We start from the raw sequence: 26064 nt of genomic DNA, 5'->3' as shown, positions 1-26064 counted from the left end.
GCGGCCTTATTTGGACCGCTCACAGTCACTCATGCCCTCATCCCCTCGATAATGCTCTCTACATGCTCTTTGAAGAGTGTTCGGAAACTCCAGATCGTGCAGAATGTGGCTGCGAGAGCAATCATGGGCTTTCCCTGATATGCCCATATTACATCAACATTCCGCAGCCGCTGATCAGTTTCCGGTCACAATTCAAAGTGTTCGTTATGACCTATAAAGCCCTATATGGCATCAGACCAGAATACCTTCGAGACCGCCTTCTGCCGCATGAATCCCAGCGACCAGTTAGGTTCCACAGGGTTGGCCTTCTTCGGGTCCCGTCGACTAAACAATGTTGTTTGGCGGGACCTAGGGGAAGAGCCTTCTCTGTGGTGTGGTGGCCCTAACCCTCTGGAATCAACTCCCTCTGGAGATTAGGACTGCCACCACCCTCCTTGCCTTCCGTAAAGTACTGAAAACCCACCTATGTTGCCAAGCATGGGGAAATTGATTACCCCTCGGTTGTCTCGCTTTATGTATGGTATGTTGAGTTGTGTGATGGTTCTTAATAAGGGTTTCTTAATTGTTCTGTTTTTAACATTGGATTTGTAGACTGTATTGTACTGTTTGCTGGGAGCCGCTCCGAGTCCTCGGAGAGGGGCGGCATACAAATATAATAATAATAATAATAATAATAATAATAATAATAATAATAATGGGGCGGGGATTTTTACCCTTCCCCGGCTCCTGGCAAGCCTTTGGAGCTTGGGGAGGGCAAAACATGAGCCTACTGGGCCCAGCAAAAGTTGGGAAACAGGCCGTTTCCAGCCTTCAGGGAGCTTCAGGGGGCAGGGGAAGCTGTTTTTGCCCTCCCTGGGCATTGAATTATGGATGTGGGCACTCACGCATGCGTGATAGCACCCGCACACATTCTTTCTGCACCTGAGGAAAAAAAGGTTTGCCATCAGTGCTCTAGGATTTTTAAAAAACTCACAATAAGCAACAGCATCTACATTTGATCACCTTATACAGGTAGTCCTTGACGTACAACCATAATTGATTCTAAAGGTTAGTAATATAATTATTAAGTGAATCTGGCTTCCCCATTGATTTTGTCACAGTGTTGCAAAAAGTCATGACCCAGGTCACTGCAATTGTCATAAATGTGAGCCAGTTACCAAGCGGCTGAATTTTGACCATGTGGATATTACAATAGTAAATGTGAAAAATGGTCATAAGTAACTTTTTTCAGCACCATTGTAGCTTTCAATGGTCACTACATGATATGTTGTAAGCTGAGGACTATCTGTATAAAGTTATTTACAGTATAGAAATAGAACATAATACAGTAATTCAATACAGTAAATCATTACTGTAACCAGGTTCCACAGCTAGAGGTCACACTATTTCACCAAGTTTCTCCTATGTGCATTTCCTTCTTTCACTTTCAATTCCTTCAATTTAGCTGTACTTTCTATATCTTGAGTTTCTGTGTTGACACTGCACTTACCAGCCCAGAAACATTGCAAATTCTTCAACATAACCAAGAAGGAAAAAGGGGTGACTCTCCAAGGTAAGATACACAAGATGTGTAATAAAAAGAAATGTTTCAGATAGTTGGAAAATATCAGCCTGCTTAAGACTTTTTCAAATAAAGAGCACTTTGAGACTGTTCTGTCCGAAGTGTAAGCACTTTGCAGTTTACAATAATTGCAAAATTATTGTAGGTGAATAATTGTTATTAATCCAGCACCATTAAAATATATGTGTACTGAACAGATATTTTTAACCAGGAACATCTGTTTAATTGGCTAATGGCAGGATAATTTATTATAATTGATTTACTATTGCAGTCACAAGCTAGACTAAGCCAGAACTGTTTTGAAGAAGCATTGTTAAGGCTTTCTTTCCCTTTCCCTCCCTTCTTGCCTTCCTCTTTTTTAATCCCATATTTATTATTTTTCATAAATAACTCAAGGCAGTGAACGTAGCTAGTATTCCTTCTTCCTCCTATTTTTCCCAAGACAGCAACACTGTGAGGGAAAAATCAACCTTGATTTGAGAGTGACTGCACAAGGTCACCTAGCCAGCTTTTATGTCTAAGGTTGGATTAGAATTACAGTAATACCTCATGATACGAACTTAATTGGTGCAAGGAGGAGGTTCGTAAGATGAAAGGTTCGTAAGACGAAACATTGTTTCCCATAGGAAACAATGTAAAGTCTATTAATCCGTGCAACAACAAAAAAAAAAACCCCAAAAAAACGCTGCCGCCCGGCTGTCACCTTTTAAAACAGCCGGGGGGCTGGGGGGGCAGCAGCTGCCACAGCCGCCGGCTTCCCCCGCCGCCCGCCCGCCCAGGATGCTGACCTGCTGTCTCGCGGGGAAGCCGGGCAAGAGCGATCTTCTGCCCGCCATGGGCGAGCGGCGGGGAGTCGCCCATGGCCGGAAGAAGATCGCTCTTGCCCGGCTTCACCGCGAGGCATCAGGTCAGCAAGAGCGATCTTCTGCCGGCCATTGGCGACTCCCCGCCGCTCGCCCATGGCCGGCAGAAGATCGCTCTTGCCCGGCTTCCCCGCGAGGTTTCCCCCCCCCCCGCCGCCGCCCGCTGGCTGCGAGCGCTCTGCCAGGCGGCCAAGAAGCATTCAGGGCGAAGTGACGTGGAGGAATGGGGAGCTGAAACCTGGCGGTTTCAGCTTTCCATCCCTTCACGTCACTTCGCCGCTAAATCGTGTGGCAGCAAACATGCTTTGGGGTTTTGGCTGGGGGGGAGGGAGTTAGGAAGGTCCTACTTCTCCCCCCAGCCAAAACCCCAAAGCCTGTTTACTGCCACACGATTTAGCCAGGACAGGAGCGAAGTTTGGGTTTGGCATTGGGCTTCGGGAGATGGCTGGGAAGACGCGCGGCTCTTTGGGGGGGGGGCTGTCGGGACAAGGAGCGAGGGGGGCTGCGAAGGGGCGCGCGGTAGAGCTCCGGCGGAGGAGCTGCGCACAAAGGCTGAGGCGAGGCTGAGCAGGAGGCGAAGCCAACCAGCGAGGCGGTGGGCTGGGAGCCGCAGGCGAAAGGAGCTCGGGCATTGTTCTCCGGACCCCGCCCGCAGCCTGGAGAGGGAAAGGGCCGCCGCGGGGCTGAGCGGGCGGGGTCCGGAGAACAATGCCTGGCGCCGCGCTCCGATGCCCGAGCTCCTTTCGCCTGCGGCTCCCAGCCCACCGCCTCGCTGGTTGGCTTCTCCTCCTGCTCAGCCTTGCCTCGGCCTTTGTGCGCGGCTTGTCCCGACAGGCCCCCACCCCAGCACTTTGAATCCCGCCGCTTCTGCTGGATACGGGCGGTGGGTGGGACGGGCGGCGCGGAAGCCAGGGGCTGTGTCAGCTCGCCCCGCCCACTGCCCGTATCCAGCAGAAGCGGCAGGATTCAAAGTGCTGGGATGGGGGTGTCCCGACAGTCCCCATCCCAGCACTTTGAATCCAGCAGCTTCTGATGAAGACGGGCGGCGCGGAAGCCAGGGGCTGTGGCAGCTCGCCCCGCCCACCGCCCGTATCCAGCAGAAGCGGCAGGATTCAAAGTGCTGGGATGGGGGTGTCCCGACAGTCCCCATCCCAGCACTTTGAATCCAGCAGCTTCTGATGAAGACGGGCGGCGCGGAAGCCAGGGGCTGTGTCAGCTCACCCCGCCCACCGCCCGTATCCGGCAGAAGCGGCAGGATTCAAAGTGCTGGGATGGGGGTGTCCCGACAGTCCCCATCCCAGCACTTTGAATCCAGCAGCTTCTGATGAAGACGGGCGGCGCGGAAGCCAGGGGCTGTGGCAGCTCGCCCCGCCCACCGCCCATATCCAGCAGAAGCGGCAGGATTCAAAGTGCTGGGATGGGGGGTGTCCCGACAGTCCCCATCCCAGCACTTTGAATCCAGCAGCTTCTGATGAAGACGGGCGGCGCGGAAGCCAGGGGCTGTGTCAGCTCGCCCCGCCCACCGCCCGTATCCAGCAGAAGCGGCAGGATTCAAAGTGCTGGGATGGGGGTGTCCCGACAGTCCCCATCCCAGCACTTTGAATCCAGCAGCTTCTGATGAAGACGGGCGGCGCGGAAGCCAGGGGCTGTGTCAGCTCGCCCCGCCCACGGCCCGTATCCAGCAGAAGCGGCAGGATTCAAAGTGCTGGGATGGTGGTGTCCCGACAGTCCCCCACCCCAGCACTTTGAATCCAGCAGCTTCTGCTGAATACGGGCGGTGGGTGGGACGGGCGGCGCGGAAGCTAGGGGCTGTGGCAGCTCGCCCCGCCCATCGCCCGTATCCAGCAGAAGCGGTGGGATTCAAAGTGCTGGGGTGGGGGGTGTCCCAGACCTGCTGCCTTTTCCCGTGCCCGCTGCCGGCCCGATCCTGCGCCTCCTGCTTCCCCCCCCCAGCCAAAAATACAAAGGGGTCTCCGGCGGCAGACCGTCTTTGTGTTTTTCACTGGGAGGGGGGAGCAGGAGGACCTTCCTGACTCCCTCCCCCAGCGCCGGACCTCCTGCCCTCCCTCCCAGCCAAAAAACCAAAGCGGCCTCCCGAACGTTTTCAATCTTACGAACCTGCCGCCGCCGCGGAGAAGCCCCGCCGCCCGGCTGTCACCTTTAAAACAGCCGGGGGGCTTCCCAGCAGCCTCCCGAAGCTGAACGCCAAACCCGAACTTCCGGCTTCGGCTTCCGGGAGGCTGCTGGGAAGCCCCCCGACTGTTTTAAAAGGTGACAGCTGGGCTGCGGGGCTTCCCAGCAGCCTCCCGAACGCCGAACCCGGAAGTTCGGGTTTGGCGTTCGTAAGACGAAAAAAGTTCGTAAGAAGAGGCAAAAATTTTCTGAACCCCGGGTTCGTATCTCGGGTTGTTCGTAAGACGAGGGGTTCGTATCTTGAGGTACCACTGTATTAGTATCTTGGCTTCTAGGCCAGCACCTTCACCTAACCATTATTTTAATGCATTCAGGTTTTATGTTCTCACAGGTTTTGGGTGTTTTTTTTTACAATGTTGGGAAATGCTTTGAGAGTTTGGTAAAGGTTGGTGCAAAAATTAGAAACAAATGAGGACATAACTCTTATGGCAGCCAGTTTGGTGCAGTGGTGAAAAGTATCAGGCTACAAACTGGGAGACCACAATTGTTGTTCTGTTTTGGCACAAAACCACCTGTCTGTTGGCCAGCCACTTTTTTTCTTAGCCCTAGGAATGTTTGCTCAACCCAATACTGGGTTGATTCACTTAGTGTGAACAGTCAACATACATAAATAGTGGAAACCAAAATCCCTTTTTATAACTTGTTCAGGTGAAAAAGATACACCTACAGCAAATGTCACAAATCAAGCATACCAATTTACAATTTGGCAGCATATTAACAGAGCTTCAAGAAAAGAAATTACACAACTTTAGTTCTTATTACTTAATTACTAGGCAGATTTCCAATATCTTTTTTATGGGAATCCATTTCATTATCTAAGCTGCCCGCTTCTGGGCATGGTTTTTACTCTGCTAAAGATGAACTTTCTGATCTCGGCATGCTCTAGCTTCTTTTGTGTACATCAGAGATGCCAAAATCCTGGCTGTGGGCTGGCACCATTCCTTGGCCTACCACGAATTGGGCTGTAGAAGTGAGCAAATCCCCATCTGCATACACAAAGAAGCCAAGCAGTGTTGAAAACCACACCCCAACAGTCCATAGAAAAACTGCAGGACCTGTCTCTGGCAGCCAAAAGGTTGGAAGCCACTGGTTTACTTGACTTCAGCTATAGATAGTTCTTAACTTACAACCAGTCATTTAATGACTGGTACAAATACTGACAGACCTGCCAGGGGTGGGGTGGGGTGTTACAATCCAGAATTTGGAATTCCAATGGACACCCCCTCTGGTCATGTGACCACACTTCAGCTGCTTGGCAACTGGGCTGCATTTACGGTCATTTGCAGTGTCCTTCAGTCACGTAATCATGATTTATGATGGTTTTGCTAAAAACATAATTTACTTCCTGTTTTTAGCAAAACCATGCCCATAGAGAACCATTGGTTTGTTTAACTATTGTGATGTTCATGTAACATACATGGATTATTTTACTGCTGCAAAAAAGATCATAAAATTGGGTCAGTCATGTTACGTGAACACCACAATAGTTAAACAAACCAATGATTGTCACAAGATTGTCACAAATTACGACCTTTATAGCTGTAGCTTAAGGTCTATCTTTACTTGCATAATGGAGTAGCAAATTTTTAAAATGGCTTCTAACTATTCCACCCCAAGGCAACAATGACAAATCATTTCTGAAAATTGCTGTCAGGATTCAAAGGCACACACAAAATTCAATTCATAAAGCTGGCTAAAGCAGTTTCCTTATAAACAGTCCTCGACTTTATAACCACAATTGAGACGAAAATTTCTGTTGCTCAGCAAATCAGCTGTAAAGTGAGTTGTGCTCCCCTTTATGACCTTTCTAGCCAGAATTTAAAGTGAATGACTGCAACTATTAAGTTAGTAACATGGTTGTTAAGTGAATCTGGCTTCCTCATTGATTTGCTTGACCATATGACCCCGGGGTACTGTAATGGTCATAAATATATGGCAGTTAACAAAAGGCCAAATTTTGATCACATGACCATGGGGATGCTACAACAGTCATGAGTGTGAAAAATTGTGATAAATCACTTTTTTGGTGCCATTGTAACTTTCAATTGTTATTTAATGAATGGTTGTAATTTGAGAACTACTTTTATTAGGCTTCTGATCATCAGCACTGATGGGATTTTTTTATTTATTTTGGCTGCAGTAGAATCTTTTGGAATCTTTTTTTAAAAAAATATTTTTATTAATTTTTCTTTAAGACAAACAATACAAACAACATTTAACATTTAAAGGAGCTACCATTGCTCTGCTAAGCATAGAAATCTTACTAATACAAAAAAAAGTCTAACTATGATCTAGATCAGAGGTCCCCAACCTTTTTTGCACCAGGGACCGGCTTTCAGCTAGACCAGTTTTCCATGGCCCGGTGGGGGGGGGGGAGCTAGCTGTCAGCGGCGCCGTAAAAGGGGCGATCAAGAGAGGAATGGGTGAATGAATGGACGGAGGGTGGGAAGGAAGGAAGGAAAGAGGGAAGGTACAGGAACAGAAGAAGGGTGCAAAGAAGCAAAGAAAGGTGTGAAAGGGGAGAGTAAGAGAGGAAGGAGTGAAAGAAGGGAATGAGGGAGGAAAGAAGGGAGGAAGGAAAAGGAAAGCAAGAAATGGAGGGAGGAAAGGAAGGGAGGAAAGGAAGGAAGGAAGGAAGAAGGAAAGAGGGAAGGTACAGGAACAGAGGAAGGAAGCAAGGAAACTTATGAAAGGGGAGAGTAAGAGAGGAAGGACTGGAGGGAGGGAGGGAAGAAGGTAGGAAGGAGAAAGAAAAGAAATAGAGGAAGGAAAGGTAAAAGAGAGAAAGAAAAAGAGCAAGAAAGAAAGAAAGAGAAAGAAAGAAAGAAAGGCAACTTCAAAGAAAGGCTCACTGAGCATCTCTCACTCTCTCTCTCTCTCTCTTTCTATCCCTCTTTCTTTCTTTCTCTTCCTTTCTCTCTCTCCTCTTCCTTTATCTCCTCTTTCTCTCCCCCCTCTCTCCCCCTTTCCCTCTCTCTTTCTCTCTCCCTCTCTTGCTATCTCTCCCCCCTTTCCCTCTCTTTCTCCCTCTCTTTCTCTCTCTCTCCCCTCTCTCTTTCTCTCTCTCTCCCCCTCTTTCTCTCTCTTCTTCTCACTTTCTCTCTCTTGTTTTCTTTCTGTCTCTTTTGCTTTCTCTCTCTCTCACTCTTTCTCTCTTGTTTTGTTTCTCACGCTCTTTCTCTCTCTTGTTCTCTCTCTCTTGCTATCTCTTTCTCTCCCCCCCTTTCTCTCACTCTCTCTTTCTCACTTTCTCTCTATCTTGCTGTCTGTTGCTTTCACTCACTCTCGTTCTCTCTCCGTTCTTCTCAGCGGTGACGCGCGCACGCCCTGCCCGCCTCACATTTGCCGAGAGGACTTTCGCCCCGGGCTCTCAGCAAGGGGGTTTGCATGAGAGGCGGGGCCGGCGGAAGGTGATATTCAATGTCGGGGGCGCACGGGCGGTTTTGCGCGCGCTCCCTATCTCCCTGCTAGCCCACTCGGAATACGTATTCAAAATAAGAAAAGCCTTTGCCGGCGAAGGCTTTTCTTATTTTGAATACAGTATTCCGAGTGGGCTAGCAGGGAGATAGGGAGCGCGCGCAAAACCGCCCGTGCGCCCCCGACATTGAATATCACCTTCCGCCGGCCCCGCCTCTCATGCAGCCCCCTTGCTGAGAGCCCAGGGCGAAAGTCCTCTCGGCAAATGTGAGGCGGGCAGGGCGTGCGTTCCGGGTGCGGGAGGAGCTGCGGTGAAAGGCAGGAGGTGGCAGAGGAGCAGAGGGGGCAAATCGGGCGGGCGGTGGGCAGCGCGGAAAGGCCGAGGGGACCCTGGCGCCGCGGACCGGCTGAAAACCCCCAACGGCCCGGTCCCGGTCCGCGGACCGGCGGTTGGAGACCCCTGAAAAACAATTCGTGATGTACTACTATATTATAACATCTACTTCATTTTGACATTGTAATTTGCTTAATTAGTCAGTTCTAATATACTAATAATTTTTCCATATAATTTCTCAGTATATATAACATCCAGTTTTATATTTTCATTTTAATAATGTAATTAAAATAATTAAATTCAATTAATTAAACACAGAAAAACTTATACTTAAAATTTCTTAATATACTACTATGCTGTATGATTATACAATTTAAAATCTACTTCTTTATTTCTATTTTAACAATGTAATAAAATAACTAGAATCAGTTGATTAATCAGAAAACCTTATCATTTAAAATTTCTTAATATTCTACTATGCTTAAAATTTCAATATATTGTTTATTTAATTTAATAAATTCAAATATTTTAAAATTTATTTATTTGTTGTTAATACTCTTTTTTAACATTCCACCAATTGTACACTTTCCCCCAGGTTTTATAGAACTCTGTTTCCATTTGATTATTTAACTGTCTTGTCATCATATCTAATTCAGCACCTTCCATGATTTTTTAAAATACATCTTCATCTTTTGGTATTTCCTTTTCTTTCCATTTTTGCGCAAATGTAATTCTTGCCGCTACTAAGATATGAATTGTTAAATAATATATTTCTTTTTTATATTTGGTATCACAAATGCCCAGTAGGAAGAATTCTGAGGTCTTTTTAATCTTCTTATTCATTATTTCCTTTAACCATTTTTCTACTTTATTCCAATAAGATTTACTGGAGTTATGGAATCTTAAGGCCAATTGTCCCACTGGATCTTTCAATCACTCCTCTTTATTGGGTGAATCTCTAATGCTTGCCCATCTCTTGCTTTTTCCAATATGGGGGAGTGTACCAGTTCCTTACAGGGTTTCTGGGATCTTGAAACTATTTCTCCCTAGATATACCGATCTCATGTATATAAACAGCATTTTGTCTATGTATACTACCAATACGTACTTGACAAAACAAACAAACAAACAAACAAACAAACAAACAAACAAAATTTTCAATGGTTCCCATGGGAGGAATGGGACTTTTTCTTATTCTGACGAAGCTCAGAACGCAGCGAGATCTGAACACAGCTCCAGCCAACAGGTCTGATGTTCCTTGATTTAAAACCAGAATTGGGGGCATGCTTATTTATCTATTTAGCATATGGCAAAACATAGATGGGCTAGCAATATATATTGACATTTACCTAGATTAGTAAAATACAATAAAATTTAAAAAGTTTAAAAGATGTGTGTTAAAATACCAATGTCTAGGTCAGTGATGGCGAACCTATGGCACGGATGCCACAGGTGGCACGCGGAGCCATATCTATTGGCACGTGAGCCGTTGCTCCAGCTCAGCTAATTTTGGCTTGCACAGAGGTGGGCGCAGTGCCAAAGGATCTCAGCTGACATTTAAAAATTATCAGAATTGACAAAATCTCCATCTGTCAAATACAAAAGGCCACTTTCCTGGGATCGGCACACATAATTCACCGCTACAAGACACAACCCTAGGTGCTTGGGAAGTGCCCAACTGGTGATGAAATATGAAATCCAGCATAGTGATCTTGTTTGCTGTGTTGTATTGCTGGTAATAACAACAACAGCAGCAGCAGCAGCAGCAATATCACAATCTGTCAGTTGCAAAAGGCTACTGTACTTGGATCTGCGCGCATCATACAAAAATACATCACACAATCCTTGACGCTTGGAAGTGTTTGACTTGTGATATTGTGATACAAAATCCAGCATATCAATCTCATTTGATGTATTAATGTTGTTTGTGAATAAAATAACAACAACAAAGTTGAAAGGGAACTTGGAGGTCGTCTTGTCCAACCCCCTGCTTAGGCGGAAACCCTATACTATTTCAGTTTGATGGTTATCCAACATCTTCTTAAAAACTTCCAGTGTTGGAGCATTCACAACTTCTGGAGGCAAGCTGTTCTGATTAATTGTTCTGTCAGGAAATTTCTCCTTAGTTCTAAGTTACTTCTCTCCTTGTTTAGTTTCCACCCATTGCTTCTTGTTCTACCCTCAGGTGCTTTGGAGAATAGGTTGACTCCTTCTTCTTTATAGCAACCCCTGAGATACTGGAACACTGCTATCATGTCTCCCCTGGTCCTTCTTTTCATTAAACTAGACACACCCAGTTCCTGCAACTGTTCTTCATATGTTTTAGCCTACAGTCTTCTAATCATCTTTGTTGTTCTTCACTGCACTCTTTCCAGAGTCTCAACATCCTTTTTACATAGTGACCAAACTGAATGCAGTATTCCAAGTATGGCCTTACCAAGGCCCTGTAAAGTGCTATTAACACTTCCTGTGGTCTTGACTCTATCCCTCTGTTCATACAGCCTAGAACTGTGTAGGCTTTTTTGGCAACAACCTCCTATTTAAACAGTTGTCCACTAGGTCAGTGTTTCCCAACCTTGGCAACTTGAAGATATCTGGACTTCAACTCCCAGAATTCCCCAGCCAGCATTCATTGGCTGGGGAATTCTGGGAGTTGAAGTCCAAATATCTTCAAGTTGCCAAGGTTGGGAAACACTGCACTGGGTCTCCAAGATCCCTCTCACAGTTACTACCGTTAAGCAATGTACCACATATACAATGGTCGAAGTCCACAAGTCTTAAAATTGCCAAGTTGGAAGGCTTCTTTGTGTGTGGGGAAACATCTCACACCCGATCAAGGCCCTCCCAAATCATATTCCCTGCGCTTTATTAGCGTCCAGAAATTAACTCGGGAGCGCATGTGAGGTAAATTTTCACCAGCAGGAAAAAGCCCTGCCAAACGAAAGCACTCCCAACCGAAGCCGGGTGTAAAGAATACGCCTGATTGGGGGAAAGATCAGCCTAGTTACAGCTGATTCAACCACAAACCGCCTACTAGAGAAGGCCCTTAATCCTATTGGCGGTCTTCACGTGTTGGAGGTCGAGGGCGTGGTCGCTCGCGGGAGCGACGGCTAGTGCGCAGGCGCGGGCGTTTTATACGTTGCCCCCCCCTCTCAGTCTCTCTCCCTGTGCGTCCAACATTCGGTTCGGGGTTTTTTGTTTGTTTTTTTGGGTTGTTGCCGCCGAGTGGAGTGGCAGCGTCATTTCGAAGCTGAGGGAGAAGTTGTGGGAGGAGGCGGCGGCAAATCCTGCGGTCGGCCGGCACAGGAGCCGCCGCTGAGACGCGAGGAAGCGTCCTCGTTAGAGTGGCCAGAGCCGGCGTTCAGGCCACGAAAAGCCAAAGCGCCGAGGTTGAAAGGGGCAGCCGCCCTCTCCGCACCGTATTGGGACCGCTCGGGGTAGTAGTCCTGGGAATTGGGTGAGCCGAGCCGCAGCTCCTTGCCGCCTTTATAACTCGGGGGAACGGCCGTTTTCTGCAGGACGACGACGAGGACTGCGTCCGCGGGTTGGGGTGTCTACCAGCCGAAATACAGCTCTCCCCCCCCCCCCCCATTTGAAATGAAGAAATCGTTGCGACGCTGTCTTAAGTATTTGCCCGGCTCAAATAGCCCCCAACCCCGGGTGGGCGTAAATAATGACTCTTTCATTGCGGGACCAAAAAGGGCGTTCGTGCGTGACTCTCCTGAGGAGGAGTCCCCGAGAACTTAAAATACCGGAGGTTTTGGGGTGGTTGATTGATTGGACTTGTATGCCGCCCCTCTCCTTGGACTCGGGGCGGCTCACAACATATCAATTACCAAACAGTATACAATAATACAGCTAGATCCAACTGATATAATTAATTAATTTAAAACGTTATAAAAAGCTGAACATTAAAACCATTCATACAGTTACAACCGTAAACATGCTAAACATTAATATGCTTTATAACTCCTGTTGGACGCTTCCCTTCTCCGTTTCTCCTCTCTGCCATTTCTATTTAATTGCAGTAGTGTGGGGGGAAACCGGGAGGGAGAGATGATGAAACAGGTTCATGGCTGCTGCTAGGGAACGCTGTTAGCATTACTTATTTTTCGTCCCCTTCTTCCCCCCCCCCTTCATACCATCCCAAGTTTTTTTTTTAAAAAAACTTTCAACCTGTATCTTTGTTCCAGCTTTGTTGCTTTGATTTTTATTTTATTTATTTTGCAAAGAACGATGCGTGGAGCTTTTTTAAAAAAAATCATACTTCCAAGGGGGATGTTAATAAATTGATGCTTTATACCTAGCGTTGTTACAGGTACAAAGATGGATAACGTAGATGAGAATTGAAATTTGTAAGGAGAAAAAAGCCTAATGAGTGTGCTATAGGGGTGACTGACAACCCTTAGATAGTTTTTGCCATTGGCTTCTATCAGCATTTTATTTGCTTTTCTGATAAGACCAGGACCACCACACACAGATTTAATGAATGATTTTATTTTGTCAACTTTATGTTAGGAAATATCAATAATCTTGCAGATGGTTCCATCCCCCATGGTTGAAATTTAATTTGGATTCATCTTGCAAATCCATTTATTTGTTCATTTATATTTATTTATTTATTTATGTTTGCTTATTTATATTTTATTTATTTGTCAAATATGTATAGCAGTGTTTCCCAACCTTGGCAACTTGAAGATGGCATTCGCTGGCTGGGGAATTCTGGGAGTTGAAGTCCAAATATCTTCAAGTTGCCAAGGTTGGGAAACACTGATGGATAGGATAACATAAGTAAAAAGTAATGATGGGACTAGACATGGTAATAGGAAGGTAAGCAGGGTGGTGCACTTATGCACGTAATTCTAACAGTAATTCTAAAGGTATTAATTTAGAATTAATACCTTTAGAATTACCTTTAAAATTACTATCTAAGCTGACGATGTTAACAGTCTCATGAAGACTCACTATCATGTGACACTTATGTAGTAATAATTCTTTGTTTGTTATCCCCTATTGCCGTTGGGTACAAAGAGCTTCTGGATTATTCCTTCCTCCTTGCAACATGGAGTCAAATTAACTAAAAGCATTTGCTTGTTTTTTAAAGCAGTTTTCCAGCCTTAACTTTGGCTTAATGAATCAAGGTATTTAGGAAATGGGAGTTTCCCCCTAAAATTTGAAGTTAACTACAGAACTGGATGTGGGCATGATTCAGCATTTCATGTGCAGATGAATCAAATGTGTCAAATAAAGAAATGGAAGTTATCTCATACTTACTGTTTTAACTAGATTGAGATGTGCCAAACTCTTCTACATGTGGACCACGGGGAAGCTATTTTTGAGGATATTCTATATTTTAAAAGATCAGTAAATAAAGTGCTTTGTCTTTCTGACACGCACAAAATTGTGTTTGGTATAATGATGTTCGTCCATCGTGTTCAAAGAGGACCTTGGCATCTAATGGGTTGTGGGCTGTACAAGATGTGTTTGCAGGTGGCTGGTAAGGCCTATATGACCACTGGCGCAGCATTTGCAGCATTTGGTATAATAATACATAGGAAGATTGGCTGCAGAAATGTACTAAAAGCTGGTAGCATTTGGTGGGATGAAGAAGCACTTTTTTCCGTTTTTCAGTTGACTATCAAGTAAAATGCCTGCTAAATTTCTAATGGGTGTTATGCATTTTCTTATAATTTTCCCAAGTCAAATGGTTTTTTTAAAATAAATGATTATTCCAATGATAGTTTATTCTCCTGGTGTTTTGGTTGTTGAAAGGGATTCATTTATTTCTTATATCTTGTGTACTCCATTCCAAGCGGATACAATAATGCAGGGAAAACATGTCTCATATTGCCCATACAATACTTCAGGAAAGAACTCTGGACTTCCTCTGAAAGGAACTCATTTTAGAAGAGTGCCATAGTTTATATACTCCTTTATGATGTATGCATATAAATGCAGTTTTATTAAAAAAAGGGGGAAATTTGACTAGGAATAGAAGAAAAAGTTTACTCCACCTGTGTTTAGGAGATTAAAGATTTGATTTGTGGCTCTCCCCGAAAAAGATAAACAATATCTATTGGCTATTTAAGGAAGACATTTTTGGATCATACTTCAAAAAATATAAATTTTATTTCCTATATATTTTTTAAAGATAGAAATGGTTCTAAACATGGATATTCTGTATTTTAGGAAAACTATTATTGCTTTCACTTGTTACATTTTTGTTTTTTCCCCTTCAGAAGCTGATATATGCAAGATTCTTTTTAACACTCCTGTACAATATTTTTATTCTCTGGTACCTTGTCATTACAAAATAATTACAGTAACATCTTCCTACTGTGATGGGATAGTTAGTTCTATATTCTGAATATACTACCATTGAATTTCTTGGATATTAATGCTTCAAACTCATAACTCTTGCCAATTTTCCATGTAAAATTCAAGTGTATTTCTATTGCAGGTAAAGATGCAGGAAGCAGATCTAGTAGCAAAAATGCTTCGAGCTGTTCTCCAGTCCCATAAAACTGGAGTGCCCTTTTCCTATTTGCAAGGAGAATATAAATCTTTAACTGGAGATTGGATTCCTTTTAAGCAGCTGGGACATTCTACATTAGAGGGATATTTGAAGAGCATTCCTGGAGTAGTTAGAATTGAAATTAGCAGAAGTGGTGAGGTGAGATATCCTTTCTTTATAATTAAGCTATATGTAAATGTGCAATAATTCTAAACATTCCACAAATGGAAAGTCGTTAGAACTGTATTGTGATTATTTTAGCACAAAGCAAAGCCTATATCCAGGATTTTGTGCATACTTAACACTTTAACGACTGTCTTTGAATAATTCACATGGTGGGATATTAGTACTGCAGTCTTTATCTTAATTATTTGTAATACTGTATATATACAAAGATTCATTTAAAGATTTTAAGCACTGCCACTTTAGGAAATGTACATGTTTTAAAGATAATTAATGATAACATATTAAGCTTGCATGCTGCCTGATTCTCAGTGGCTCTGAGTTGTTTATTTGACTTCTATGCCGCTCAATCCCATGGGACTCAGGGTGGCTTACAACAATATAAAAACACAATACAATACAATAGTAAGAAAGAAGTCAATATTAATATTAAACATACAAAAATAATAAAAACACTCTCTTGCGAAAGGCCTGGGTGAAGAGCCAGGTCTTTTTTTAAAAAAAATTATTTACAAGACTATATACAAAAGACATAACAACATATCAACATCAATAGACAATGTACAATAACAACAGAAAATACATTTAAAAGGTTGGGCGGGTCAATGGCAGATCTATGATAATAAGTTGTGCTGTAAATATTATTAATATCCCGATATAGTATAGTTAAATAATTACATTGTGTATAAATAAGAGATAAAGTTGAGTATGAAATAGCAGAAAAATTATAGATAGGTTTGGTTTTAGTATATATCTTATTTCAATCCTTTACTAGAATAGTATAAACACCAGACCAGGTCTTCATGGCTCTTCTAAACAACAGCAAAGTGTAGGCCATCCAGATATTGATATTGGTCTTTCGAGAATGCAGGTCCTGCTACAGAGAAGGTGTTTTCTCATAGCCCTGATAGATGACATTATTTAATTAAAGTCACCCAGGAATATGCCAACCCTGCAGAATCAAATTGGGCAGATTAATGTGGGAGACAATCCCTCAAGTAACCAGGCCCTGTTCTTGATGAGACTTTATAGATGGCAACCAATACCTTTAATGCCACCCAGAAAAAATTGAGCAACCACTGTAGCTCGTGAATCAGAAATATTACATAGGCATACTGAATCATTGCTATTGCTGCTCACACCATCACATTCTGGATATGTTAAAACCTCCTTTTCTATTAAAAGACAATCCATTGTAGAGCACATTACAGGAATGAAGCCACAAGTTGACTAGGAAATGATTGACTGAAGGAATGAGCTAGGAAAAGGGTGCAAAAGGTGCACCAGATAAAAGTATGCAAATTCTTTCCTATTCACACCTACTCCTTCTAGCAGGAGTTGTGAGGCCAGAAAGAGTCCAGCTTGTGTACCAACTTCAGAGGTGGGAAGTGCTTCCCAATCCAAAGTAGCCAATGAGTTTCATGCCATCTCTTTGATTTCATCACCAATCTTTTCCTCTCTCTTTATGGCCACCAGAAGCTCTTGCAGCCTCAGAATTTTGTCTCCAGAGCTTCATGATAGACTAAAAAGTTAGTTTGTATACTGGGTTTTGGGAGTCGGCCAAATCCATTAAAAAGTACCCCTACAGAAACAAAAGGATAACATCCATGCCAATCTTTCCAATATAAACGATCTGATTGCTGTTAAAAAACACCATCACCAATAGCTTGTTTGACCTTAACTGAGTACAATGTTTCTAAATGGCACTGGAGAGCATATAACATAGAACCTAAGAGTGTCCCATATTTTCTGCTCTGCAAACTAACATAACCATAATCTGTAGAGTTGTGACAGATGTGTAGATATAACCTAAGCTTGCTTTTTAGCACAGTCCAAGCCAATGCAAAGAGATTTTGAAATAGCTTCATTGAGTATACAAAATAAATTCTCCCATAATTAGAAATATATAAAGTTATTAATATATAATCCATCTGTTTCTTTTCACCTGACATAGGTAACTTGCCATGCTGTTGTTTGCCAGGAGACTGCAAGAATTGCTAAGCTTGTAGCCTGCCAGAGAACTTCGAAAAAAAAATCCAAACGGCAAGTGAATTGCCAGATGAGGCTGAAAAATACAACCTCCCTTGCCTCAATAGGTAAGCTTGTCAGTTGCAAAACACCATGCTAGAGCACACTGAATGAATCAGCTACTTGCTAATCATGGCAGAACTTTTCTAGTGTGGCATTTCTGCTGACTGCAGTGAACTGTGCTTACGCTTGGACAGTTCATGTGCCCATCACAGCTGCATGGCAAAGTTGCTAATGTTTGGAAAGAAAAGGAAGATCTGTGCCTATAATGCCATAATCTAGTTTGTAATTCAGCTTCTAATTTCATAATCCATGATATTTATAAATTCATAATCCATTAAATTGATACAACAGTGCATTCTTCAGTATTTGGTTAGGGTTAGGAAATGTAAAATATAGATTTCTTAAACAACTGGGTATTTCTTTCAAAATGACAATCAAATAAGTTCATGGACTGCATGCACTCCTGCCTTGTCCAGGAGCTCTTGTCTGTGCTAAACCTCTGTGACAAATTGGCATTTTTCAAAACAGCAAACTTTACCCAAATTGAAAATTATATTGGATTTTATTTTTGTGGGAGACACACACACACACACACACACACAGGTCACAGTGCTACAACTTTGTTCACTCAGTGACAACATTATTTTAGTTGGACTTGCCCTTTGTAGCCTGTTGAATAACTCACTCTGTGTCTCTGTATTTGTGAGAGGGAGAGGGATTAATGCCTATATAATCTGGGAAGAATACCAATATACCCTTGAAAATTGTCCGGAAACGTCAGATCATGCAGAACGCAGCCACGAGAGCCATCGTGGGGCTCCCTAGATTCGCCCACATTTCTGCAACACTCCGTGGCCTGCACTGGCTGCCGATCGGTTTCCGGTCACAATTCAAAGTGTTGGTAATGACCTTTAAACCCTACATGGCATTGGACCAGAATACATCCGGAACCGCCTTCTACCGCACGAATCCCAGTGGCCAATAAGGTCCCACAGAGTTGGCCTTCTCCGGGTCCTGTCGACCAAACAATGTCGTTTGTCGGGCCCCAGGGGAAGAGCCTTCTCTGTGGCAGCCCCGGCCCTCTGGAATCAACTCCCCCGGAGATTAGAAGGGCCCCCACCCTCCTTGTCTTTCGCAAATTACTCAAGACCCACCTTTATCGCCAGGCATGGTGGAACTGAGACATCCTCCCCCAGGCTTTTATATTTTATATTTGGTATGTATGTGTTGTATGGTTTTAAATTGTTGGGGTTTTAGATATGTTTTATTTTAATATTAGATTTGTCTCACTGTTATATTGTTTTTGTATTACTGTTGTGAGCCACCCCGAGTCTTTGGAGAGGGGCGGCATACAAATCTAATAAATAGTAATAATAAAAATAATAATAAGCTAGTAATGTTAAAACTAGTTATAGATTTAGATATCGATTGTTTATGTAAAATGTGCTCACTTATGAAATTCTCAGCTTCAGGTAAAGACATAACCTCTTTGGAAATAATTCTTAGCGATAGGTAAATAGAAAATGAGGCTTAGGATGTGCGTCTATTTTGTTGTATTTTAGGCAAACCAAAGGACACTCTGAGAAAACCTGGGTTCATGAGTTTTTCAGAAGAGGCCACAAGGGGTATAGTCCCACTGCTGAGAAGCAAGGGAAACCATACTGCTGTGAATCCTAGTATGAACCTTGCATCATATCCTTGCACCCCTGAATTGAGGACAGCTATACCTAATGAAGTTTTAATACAAGGACAGATGACGGTGGTGAACAGGTTAGAAAACTTGTCAGTGGTGGTGGAAATGATATTTTAAAACTTTGGATATATTTAAAATGAAATGGCTATTTAAATGGTATAAGCAGGCATTCCAAATATAAACGTCAACAATAAATGAAAGCATTAAAGGCATTAGGGATCAATAGCATCTCTTCTTTTCCACTGGAAATGAGAAAGTCAGAAAACAATGAGTTCAAACATGCTTGGGACAAACAAATGTCCATCACTGGACAAAAATTAAAAATAAAGAAAAGCAAATATAAAAATAATCATTAAAAGTAATTAAATTGATTAAAAGAAAAAAAATAAATCCAAAAGGCAGACTGGATGAACTACTAGGTCTTTTACTGCCATCAATTTTCTGTTTATGTAATGGGAAAATACTTGAAAAATGCTAGCTAAAGGAGAAGATGAAGAGCTGTATAATACAAGAACCTAGGAAAGAGAAATTGTATAATCAGTTTTTTCAGATTTTGTTTGTTTGAGATAAATATTATTATTATTTTATTATTTATTATTATTATTATTTATTAAATTTGAATGCCGCCCCTCTCCATAGACATATTGTCATGTGGACAATTGCTTCAGAATATTTTCTTTGATAATCATTACTGAAATACTTTTTAAAATGTTACAGTTAATACTGTACTATACTGTGGCATAAATAGAGCTAAACTTTAAATCATTGGTCTACACAGATAACAACCTTGAGCCCAGGTATAAGTGCACATTTGTGCCTACCGTTCCTGTCCTCATGTCTTTTTTATCTTTTCTATCTCTACTTTATACTTATATTATGTTAAACATACTACAATACAATACTGTACTATATTTATATGACAAATAAAATAAATAAATAAACAAAAGTAATTAAGTATATTTTTTTCTGATGTCAGTGTTTTAGTGTAATGCATGAATTGCTCCTCTTTTCATTTTCTTCATATATCTCTTATCAAAGAAAATAAATGAACAGATGTCAACATTAGACATACATAGTCAAGAAATAAATGTGGAAAAGCAGAGGAACTTCCTACTTTATACAGGCTTTTAGTTTTCAGTGATCGGATTTAGAGTTTCCTATAATCTGAAAGGTAAGCTAGATTGCTGCAGTGGTTAAGGCACCGCACTAGAAACAAGAAGGCCCTGCCTCCCTCCCTCCCTCCCTCTCTCTCATCCCTAGGAAAGGGGCTGTAGCAAACAGCTTTGAAAAACATTGCCAAGAAAACTGCAGGGACTTGGTCAGGTGAGGCCAAGACTCAAGATTCTCTTAAAGCCGCATCTATATATACACATACACAATCGGAAAGGCCCATAGAGAAATAAGGTTGAGTTATGCTAGAATAGAATTCTTTATTGGCCAAATGTGATTGAACACACAATGAATTTGTCTTTGGTGCATATGCTCTCAGTGTACATAAAAGAAAAAGATATATTTGTCCAGATTCATGAGGTACAATACTTAATGATTGTCATAGCAGTCAAATAAGCAATGAGGAACAATATTAATAAAAATCCTAAGGATACAAGCAACAAGTTACAGTCATAAGTGGGAGGAAAAGGGTGATAGAAATGATGAGAAAAAACTAGTAGCAATAGTGCAGACTTAGTAAATAGTTTGACAGTGTTGAGGGAATTCTTTTTTTAGCAGAGTGATGGCATTCGGGGAATAACAGTTCTTGTGTCTAGTTGTCTTGGTGTGCAGCTCTGTAGCGATGTTTTGAGGGTAGGAGTTGAAACAGTTTATGTCCAGGATGTGAGGGGTCAGTAAATATTTTCACAGACCTCTTTTTGACTCGCACAGTATACAGATCATTCCTCAATGGAAGGCTGGTTGGCAGCAGTTGTTTTTTATATAGTTCTGATTATCCTCTGAAGTTATAAGGTGCAGATAACAGACTCAATGATGCCTCTGTAGAACTGTATCAGCAGCTCCATGAGCAGTTTGAGCTTCCTCAGTTGGCGCAGAAAGAACATTCTTTGTTGTGCTTTTTTTGATGATGTTTTTGATTTTAGGTGATCATTTTAGGTCTTGAGATATAAAAAATAGATAACTGATTATAAAGTGATAACTTGCAGTCAACATTTCTTCCTATTTACTTATTACAGTTATTTAAATATAGACTGGTTTAGTACTAATGTTAATTTCAAATTTAATGATGTTGATTAGATAAATTAACATAGGGCTATTTCTAGAGCTGCTGAAGTAAAGGTATTAATTGTAAAGAATGCAGCCTTAAATTCTAACCAGATACATGTAGTCCTCAATTTATGACTATAATTGATCTTAGAATTATAGTAGTAAATCATACCTGTCATTATGTGGGTCGCCATTTGACCATTCTGATTTTATCTTTTTTACAACTTGTTAAAACAAACATTATGGTCATTAAATGGACCCATTATATCCAATGGGCTTTTTTTGCCAGAAACTAGAAGTAATGCCAACTTCCAGTAAAAAAAATGTAAATCTTGGTCATGTTACTGGGTATTAGGTGCAAAGGATCAGGATCATAAGTTATGTTGCAGCCCAGATTCAAGTCTATACACGAGAGTCTAATCCTAAATTTCAGTACTAAAAAAGGGTCAATGGAATTCAAGAGACTTTGAACTTGGACCATTTGTGGGAACATAATGACTCTAAGCTGATGACACTTAACTCCACCCCCTTAGCTTTGCCTGCCCTTTTCCTATTCAGTAGATGCTAAAAACCACCATAACTTTGGGCTGGTTGCCAAATGCTCAAAATGGGACCATGTGACGGGGCAATAATTGGGGGGATCCATCATAACTTTGAACAATCATTAAGCAACTGTTTGTAAGTCAACAACTATTTGTACAATGTATTTATATTTTTAAAGTGAATTGAGGTTTTTCACAATATTTACATATTTGCTTTTAAATTACTGTTTTTCAATCTAAGCATAGAAAACTGTTCGACAGATTTCTGTTTATAAACTATATTTCTAAATCATATAATCTGTATTTGCCTTCATAAAATTTAAACTATATATCTTTGAACTGGAAACAAAAAATTAACTTCTAGGGATTCTTCCTACAATATTAGGAGAAACTTAATATGTTATGTATACGTAGCTGTACAGAAAGTAAACTCTACCAATATCTTTTAGTTGTTATACTACTTGAATAATCTGTATTGAAGAGGGAAAATAATTTCCATATATCTAAAATAGTTACTGTAATAGTCTGTTTTCCAAGTTACACAAAACTGAACTGTTAACGTAATTCTGTGCAGATTCAATTAATTAAGGAAAAGAGATGAGGTTTATGCCCAATATTTAGCAATCTAGTAGTGTTCTCCCCTTCCCCCTTTTAGTCTAAAAAATCAAAATTGGCAAGCTCAGCTGCTGTGCCATCACTTCTCCATGTATTGTTTGCTTCTGTTGTAGATCATCAAATGATGATACAGATAGAATAGCAAGAACTGTTGTTGTGACTAGCTTTTTCAGACTCGTTCATATTGCCTTGTTAATCCTCCCAGTACTATTGTGAGTTCTTTTTATCTGAGAGTGTCGGCCCTTTGAGGTGGCCCTGCTCAAGAAACAAACACCACAATAATTATATGAATGTTAATTTATTGTTGTAAGATACAGATGAAACTCAAAAAATTAGAATATTGTGCCAACATTCATTTATTTCAGTAATGCAACTTAAAAGGTGAAACTTAATATATGAGAGATACTCATAACATGGAAGGCAAGCTAGTTCAAGCCGTTATTTGTCATGATGATTATGGTGTATAGCTCATGGAAACCCCAAATCCACCATCTCAGAAAATTAGAATATTACATGCGATCAATAAAATAAGGATTGTACATAGAACAATATCGGACCTCTGAAAAATATAAGCATGCATATGTACTCAGTACTTGGTTTGAGCCCCTTTTTCAGCAGTTACTGCCTCAATGTGGCGTGGCATGGACGCTTTCAGCGTGTGGCAGTGCTGAAGTGCCATGGCAGACCAGGATGCTTCAATAGCAACCTTCAGCTCTTCTAATATTCATATAATTACTGTGGTGTTTGTTTCTTGATCTAGGCCACCTCAAAGGGCTGACCCTCTCAGATAAAAAGAACTCACAATAGTACTAATATGAACATTCCCAGGATCATGTGATCACCTTTTTCAATCTTCTCACAATGGGGAAGTCAATGGGGAATCCAGATTAATTTTACAATTGTGTTACTAACTTAATAGTTGCAGTGATCCACTTAACAGCTGTGCCAAGAAAGTTCATAAAATGGGGCAAAATTCACTTAACGGCTATATATTGTCCTGTCAATGGCCACAATCCCCCCTCTTTCTATTTTTTTCCTAATTTACTATAGGTTGGAGTTGCTAGGTTTTTAGCAAAGACAAGCAACAGAGTTTTCTTGTCTTATTTTCTGAGAGTGTTGGTTAGTCATTGAACCATGGAAGGGTAAAGAGGGAAATCCATGAAAACCCATGAATCCCAAGCCCAAAGAACTGTCATGTTCTCTGATGATGGAAGCTAATGAGGTCTTCACAGAAAGAGGATTCTGTAGTTATTGGTCTTGCAGAAAAGGGCTTTCTGAAAACAGATTGGCACAAATTTTAACTTCCCTCATGAGCAGTTCCAGTGGCATTGAGCTTCTGTACCTATGAATGCATAATGTGGCTGAAAGATGTTGCAAGGGAAACAAACGAAGCACAGAAAACCATCAGCTTTCATAATTTATGCTGAATTCCTCATTTTGGCTTCTTGTGGCTGAGCCCGATACCAAATTTTTATTTTGTTTTGTCCAGTTTAGATATATTTGTTTGCTTTTACATTTGTGTAAGCACCAATTTATGTGGGTTTCCTATGGAAAGAGTTTAGTTTCAGTTGTTCAGCATAACTTGCATGGAATAAAATAGTTCCATTTTATGTAATAACGTAACAGCCATAGCACCTGAAAATAATATTGCAGGTATAAAATCTATATGTTTGGCTGCAGTTTATTTTAAAATGAAAATCTGACTCTTTGCTTTTTAGGCCCGAGAGAAGATTTATGGTTCCACCAAGGTTTCAAAAAGACCTTCAAGTTTATTTGGCAAGAAATGTGCCTTTGGACATCAACGGTATGTATTTCCCATTCATGCTTTATCTAGGTAACATGATATGTCCAAAATAAGGTATCCGCTGATGGGCAATTTCTCTAAGACTACAGTTCTGAATTAGATGGGCAAACAAAAATTTATACATTCTGAGATATAGCTCATCACAATTACTAGATTCATGCCATATCCTAAGGCAAAGAAATTCTGTATTTATGACCTGCAGTCTTAAAAATTGTATAAAAAAATAAATTTAAACCCTTTATCAATAAGTGCAGATGAGAGTGTGTTAATGTATCAGACTGAATGTACTTTCTCCACTGCACTGCTTCAGAGAGTCCAAGGTAGGTGGGTTATTATTCAGCCTGATTGGCAGGGACTGAGTTAAAAATTAGCATAATTGTTATGTCCCGCCCACCACTACCCTCCTTAGGTCAGTCTAAAAAACTCAGTCATAGTGTAGGGACGCTGAGTTTTCTCCTCTCCATGGAGAGGGAATTATTTCTTTCTTAATAAAATGCATATTGGTTTTTTAACTGTCTCCTTTTTTCTTTCTCTTACAGGAAGAAGAGCAGAGGATTTGACCTGAGAGCCTCTTCCCTCCAGGGTACTGCTCTCCGTCTCTTCACCCCTGAGAGGCCTCTGCTCTCCGGAGCACTGCCTCGAAGACAGGGAAGGACTTATGGGGTCACTGACGTTCGCGCTCAAACCCCACCGCCACCCCCGTTACCGGCGCTGACTTGGCAAGGGATCCTACCTTCCATCCCGAACGAGCCGAGAGGCAGGGGAAGCCTCTAAACGGCTGAGGGGGCTGCCGGCTGAGTCAGAGGGCTGACTGAGGCAGAATCCGCCATTTTGGGGGGGGCAACCCACTGAGCTGCCTGCAATACAGAGATGAAGGCCTCAAATTGCCATTGGACTAGCTCCGCCCATTTTGGGTGAGTCCATTTCAGGCAGCAGTGGGGAGTTCCAGCCATTGAGTCAGCAAATGCTTGTACTCCTCGGCGGCCATTTTTCCTCCAAGCAAAAGAGAGGCGTTACCATGGCAACTTCGGAGGCTAGTCTATACCACCTGACAGGAAGTTGGTGACTAGTTCCTCTAGGGAATGAGATTGCATTCCTTTGCATTGTGCATCCAGTTCCTGGTGCTTTTTCGAGTTGCTGCTGTTGCTGTATAGTGAGTGTTAAGCATTAACAATGTCTCAGCAAACTAATCCCTCTGAACCGATTGCCCCCTCCACCAGCAAGGGGAGGGACAAAAGCCACGGTTCTAAATCTAAGGGGAAGTCTTCCCAATCTTCAGCAGCTTTGAGGGAGGCTGAAAAGAAGATTAGGGCCTTAGAGGCCCAATTGGAATTAAATAAGCCAAGGCAAGGCCCTAGCCCTTCTGCCACCGCCATTCCACAACACCATCAAAGCCCCTTGGCCTCTGCTGCTCCCCTTGAGGGACCACATCTCTCTGCAGCTGGGGAATTGTCTCCTGACCGCCCATTGAGTGCCCCATCTCTATCGGAGGGGATTCAAAGAGCAGAATGGCCCAGACCATCTCAATCATGGTCTCAATCTGCGCAGCCGCCGGCAGCCACCTTTACCCCGACTGCAGCGGGCCTCAGAGGGCCCATGGACAACTGGCAGGCGATGTCCCCCTCACTGCAGGACATGATAGCGTCAGCTTACTCCCAGGGCATCGCAGTGGGTGCCCAACAACGCCCATCCCCCCTGCCACCTCGAGCCAGCAGGTCAGACCCTTGGCAAGCACCTGCTCCTGCTCCCTCCTTACATGACTCCTTTCAGGAAGACTTGGAGCCAGGGGAGATGGCCTCGGATGCAGAGGATGAACTCTCAGGGGATGAGGCCAACTTACCAGAGCAACCTCCTTTAATAGGACTGTTCAAACACTCCTTGTTTAGACCTCTTTTGAACAAGGCCAAGGCCACGCTGCTGCCAGATAACTCATCTAAACCAGCTGGCCAAGAGGTGGGCATCATGCCAGCAGCCAGGCTGATTAATGAGCCCCAGAGGGAATCAGAGCATATTCCTGCCTTTCCTATCTTTGCAGAAAATATTAAAAAGCCCTGGCAGAACCCATCTGCAGGCCTGGGTCCATCAGCTATTGACAAA

General features: G+C 42.4%; 1 protein-coding gene across 7 annotated transcripts in view; it reads left to right on the top strand.

Annotated features, from left to right (window-relative positions):
- Nucleotides 1-1412: 1412 nt before the first annotated feature.
- TDRD7 (tudor domain containing 7) overlaps nt 1413-26064 on the top strand; it is a 53929-nt gene continuing 29277 nt past the window's right edge. For 2 of the 7 annotated variants that reach the window (XM_070742242.1, XM_070742240.1), the window contains exons 1-5: nt 11443-11825; nt 14829-15041; nt 17020-17161; nt 18659-18866; nt 23882-23967. In XM_070742242.1, the coding sequence (XP_070598343.1) occupies nt 14835-15041; nt 17020-17161; nt 18659-18866; nt 23882-23967 (643 nt within the window). In that variant the 5' untranslated portion in view covers nt 11443-11825; nt 14829-14834. Of the gene's footprint in view, nt 1553-11442; nt 12029-14828; nt 15042-17019; nt 17162-18658; nt 18867-23881; nt 23968-26064 lie in introns of those variants that run through there. The other 5 variants (XM_070742241.1, XM_070742239.1, XM_070742237.1 and 2 more) reach the window with 5 other exon arrangements.

This window comes from Erythrolamprus reginae, chromosome 2 (genome assembly GCF_031021105.1).
Source record: "Erythrolamprus reginae isolate rEryReg1 chromosome 2, rEryReg1.hap1, whole genome shotgun sequence".
Classification (NCBI taxonomy): Eukaryota; Metazoa; Chordata; class Lepidosauria; order Squamata; family Dipsadidae; genus Erythrolamprus; species Erythrolamprus reginae.
This window is presented reverse-complemented; position numbering and strand designations above follow the sequence as displayed.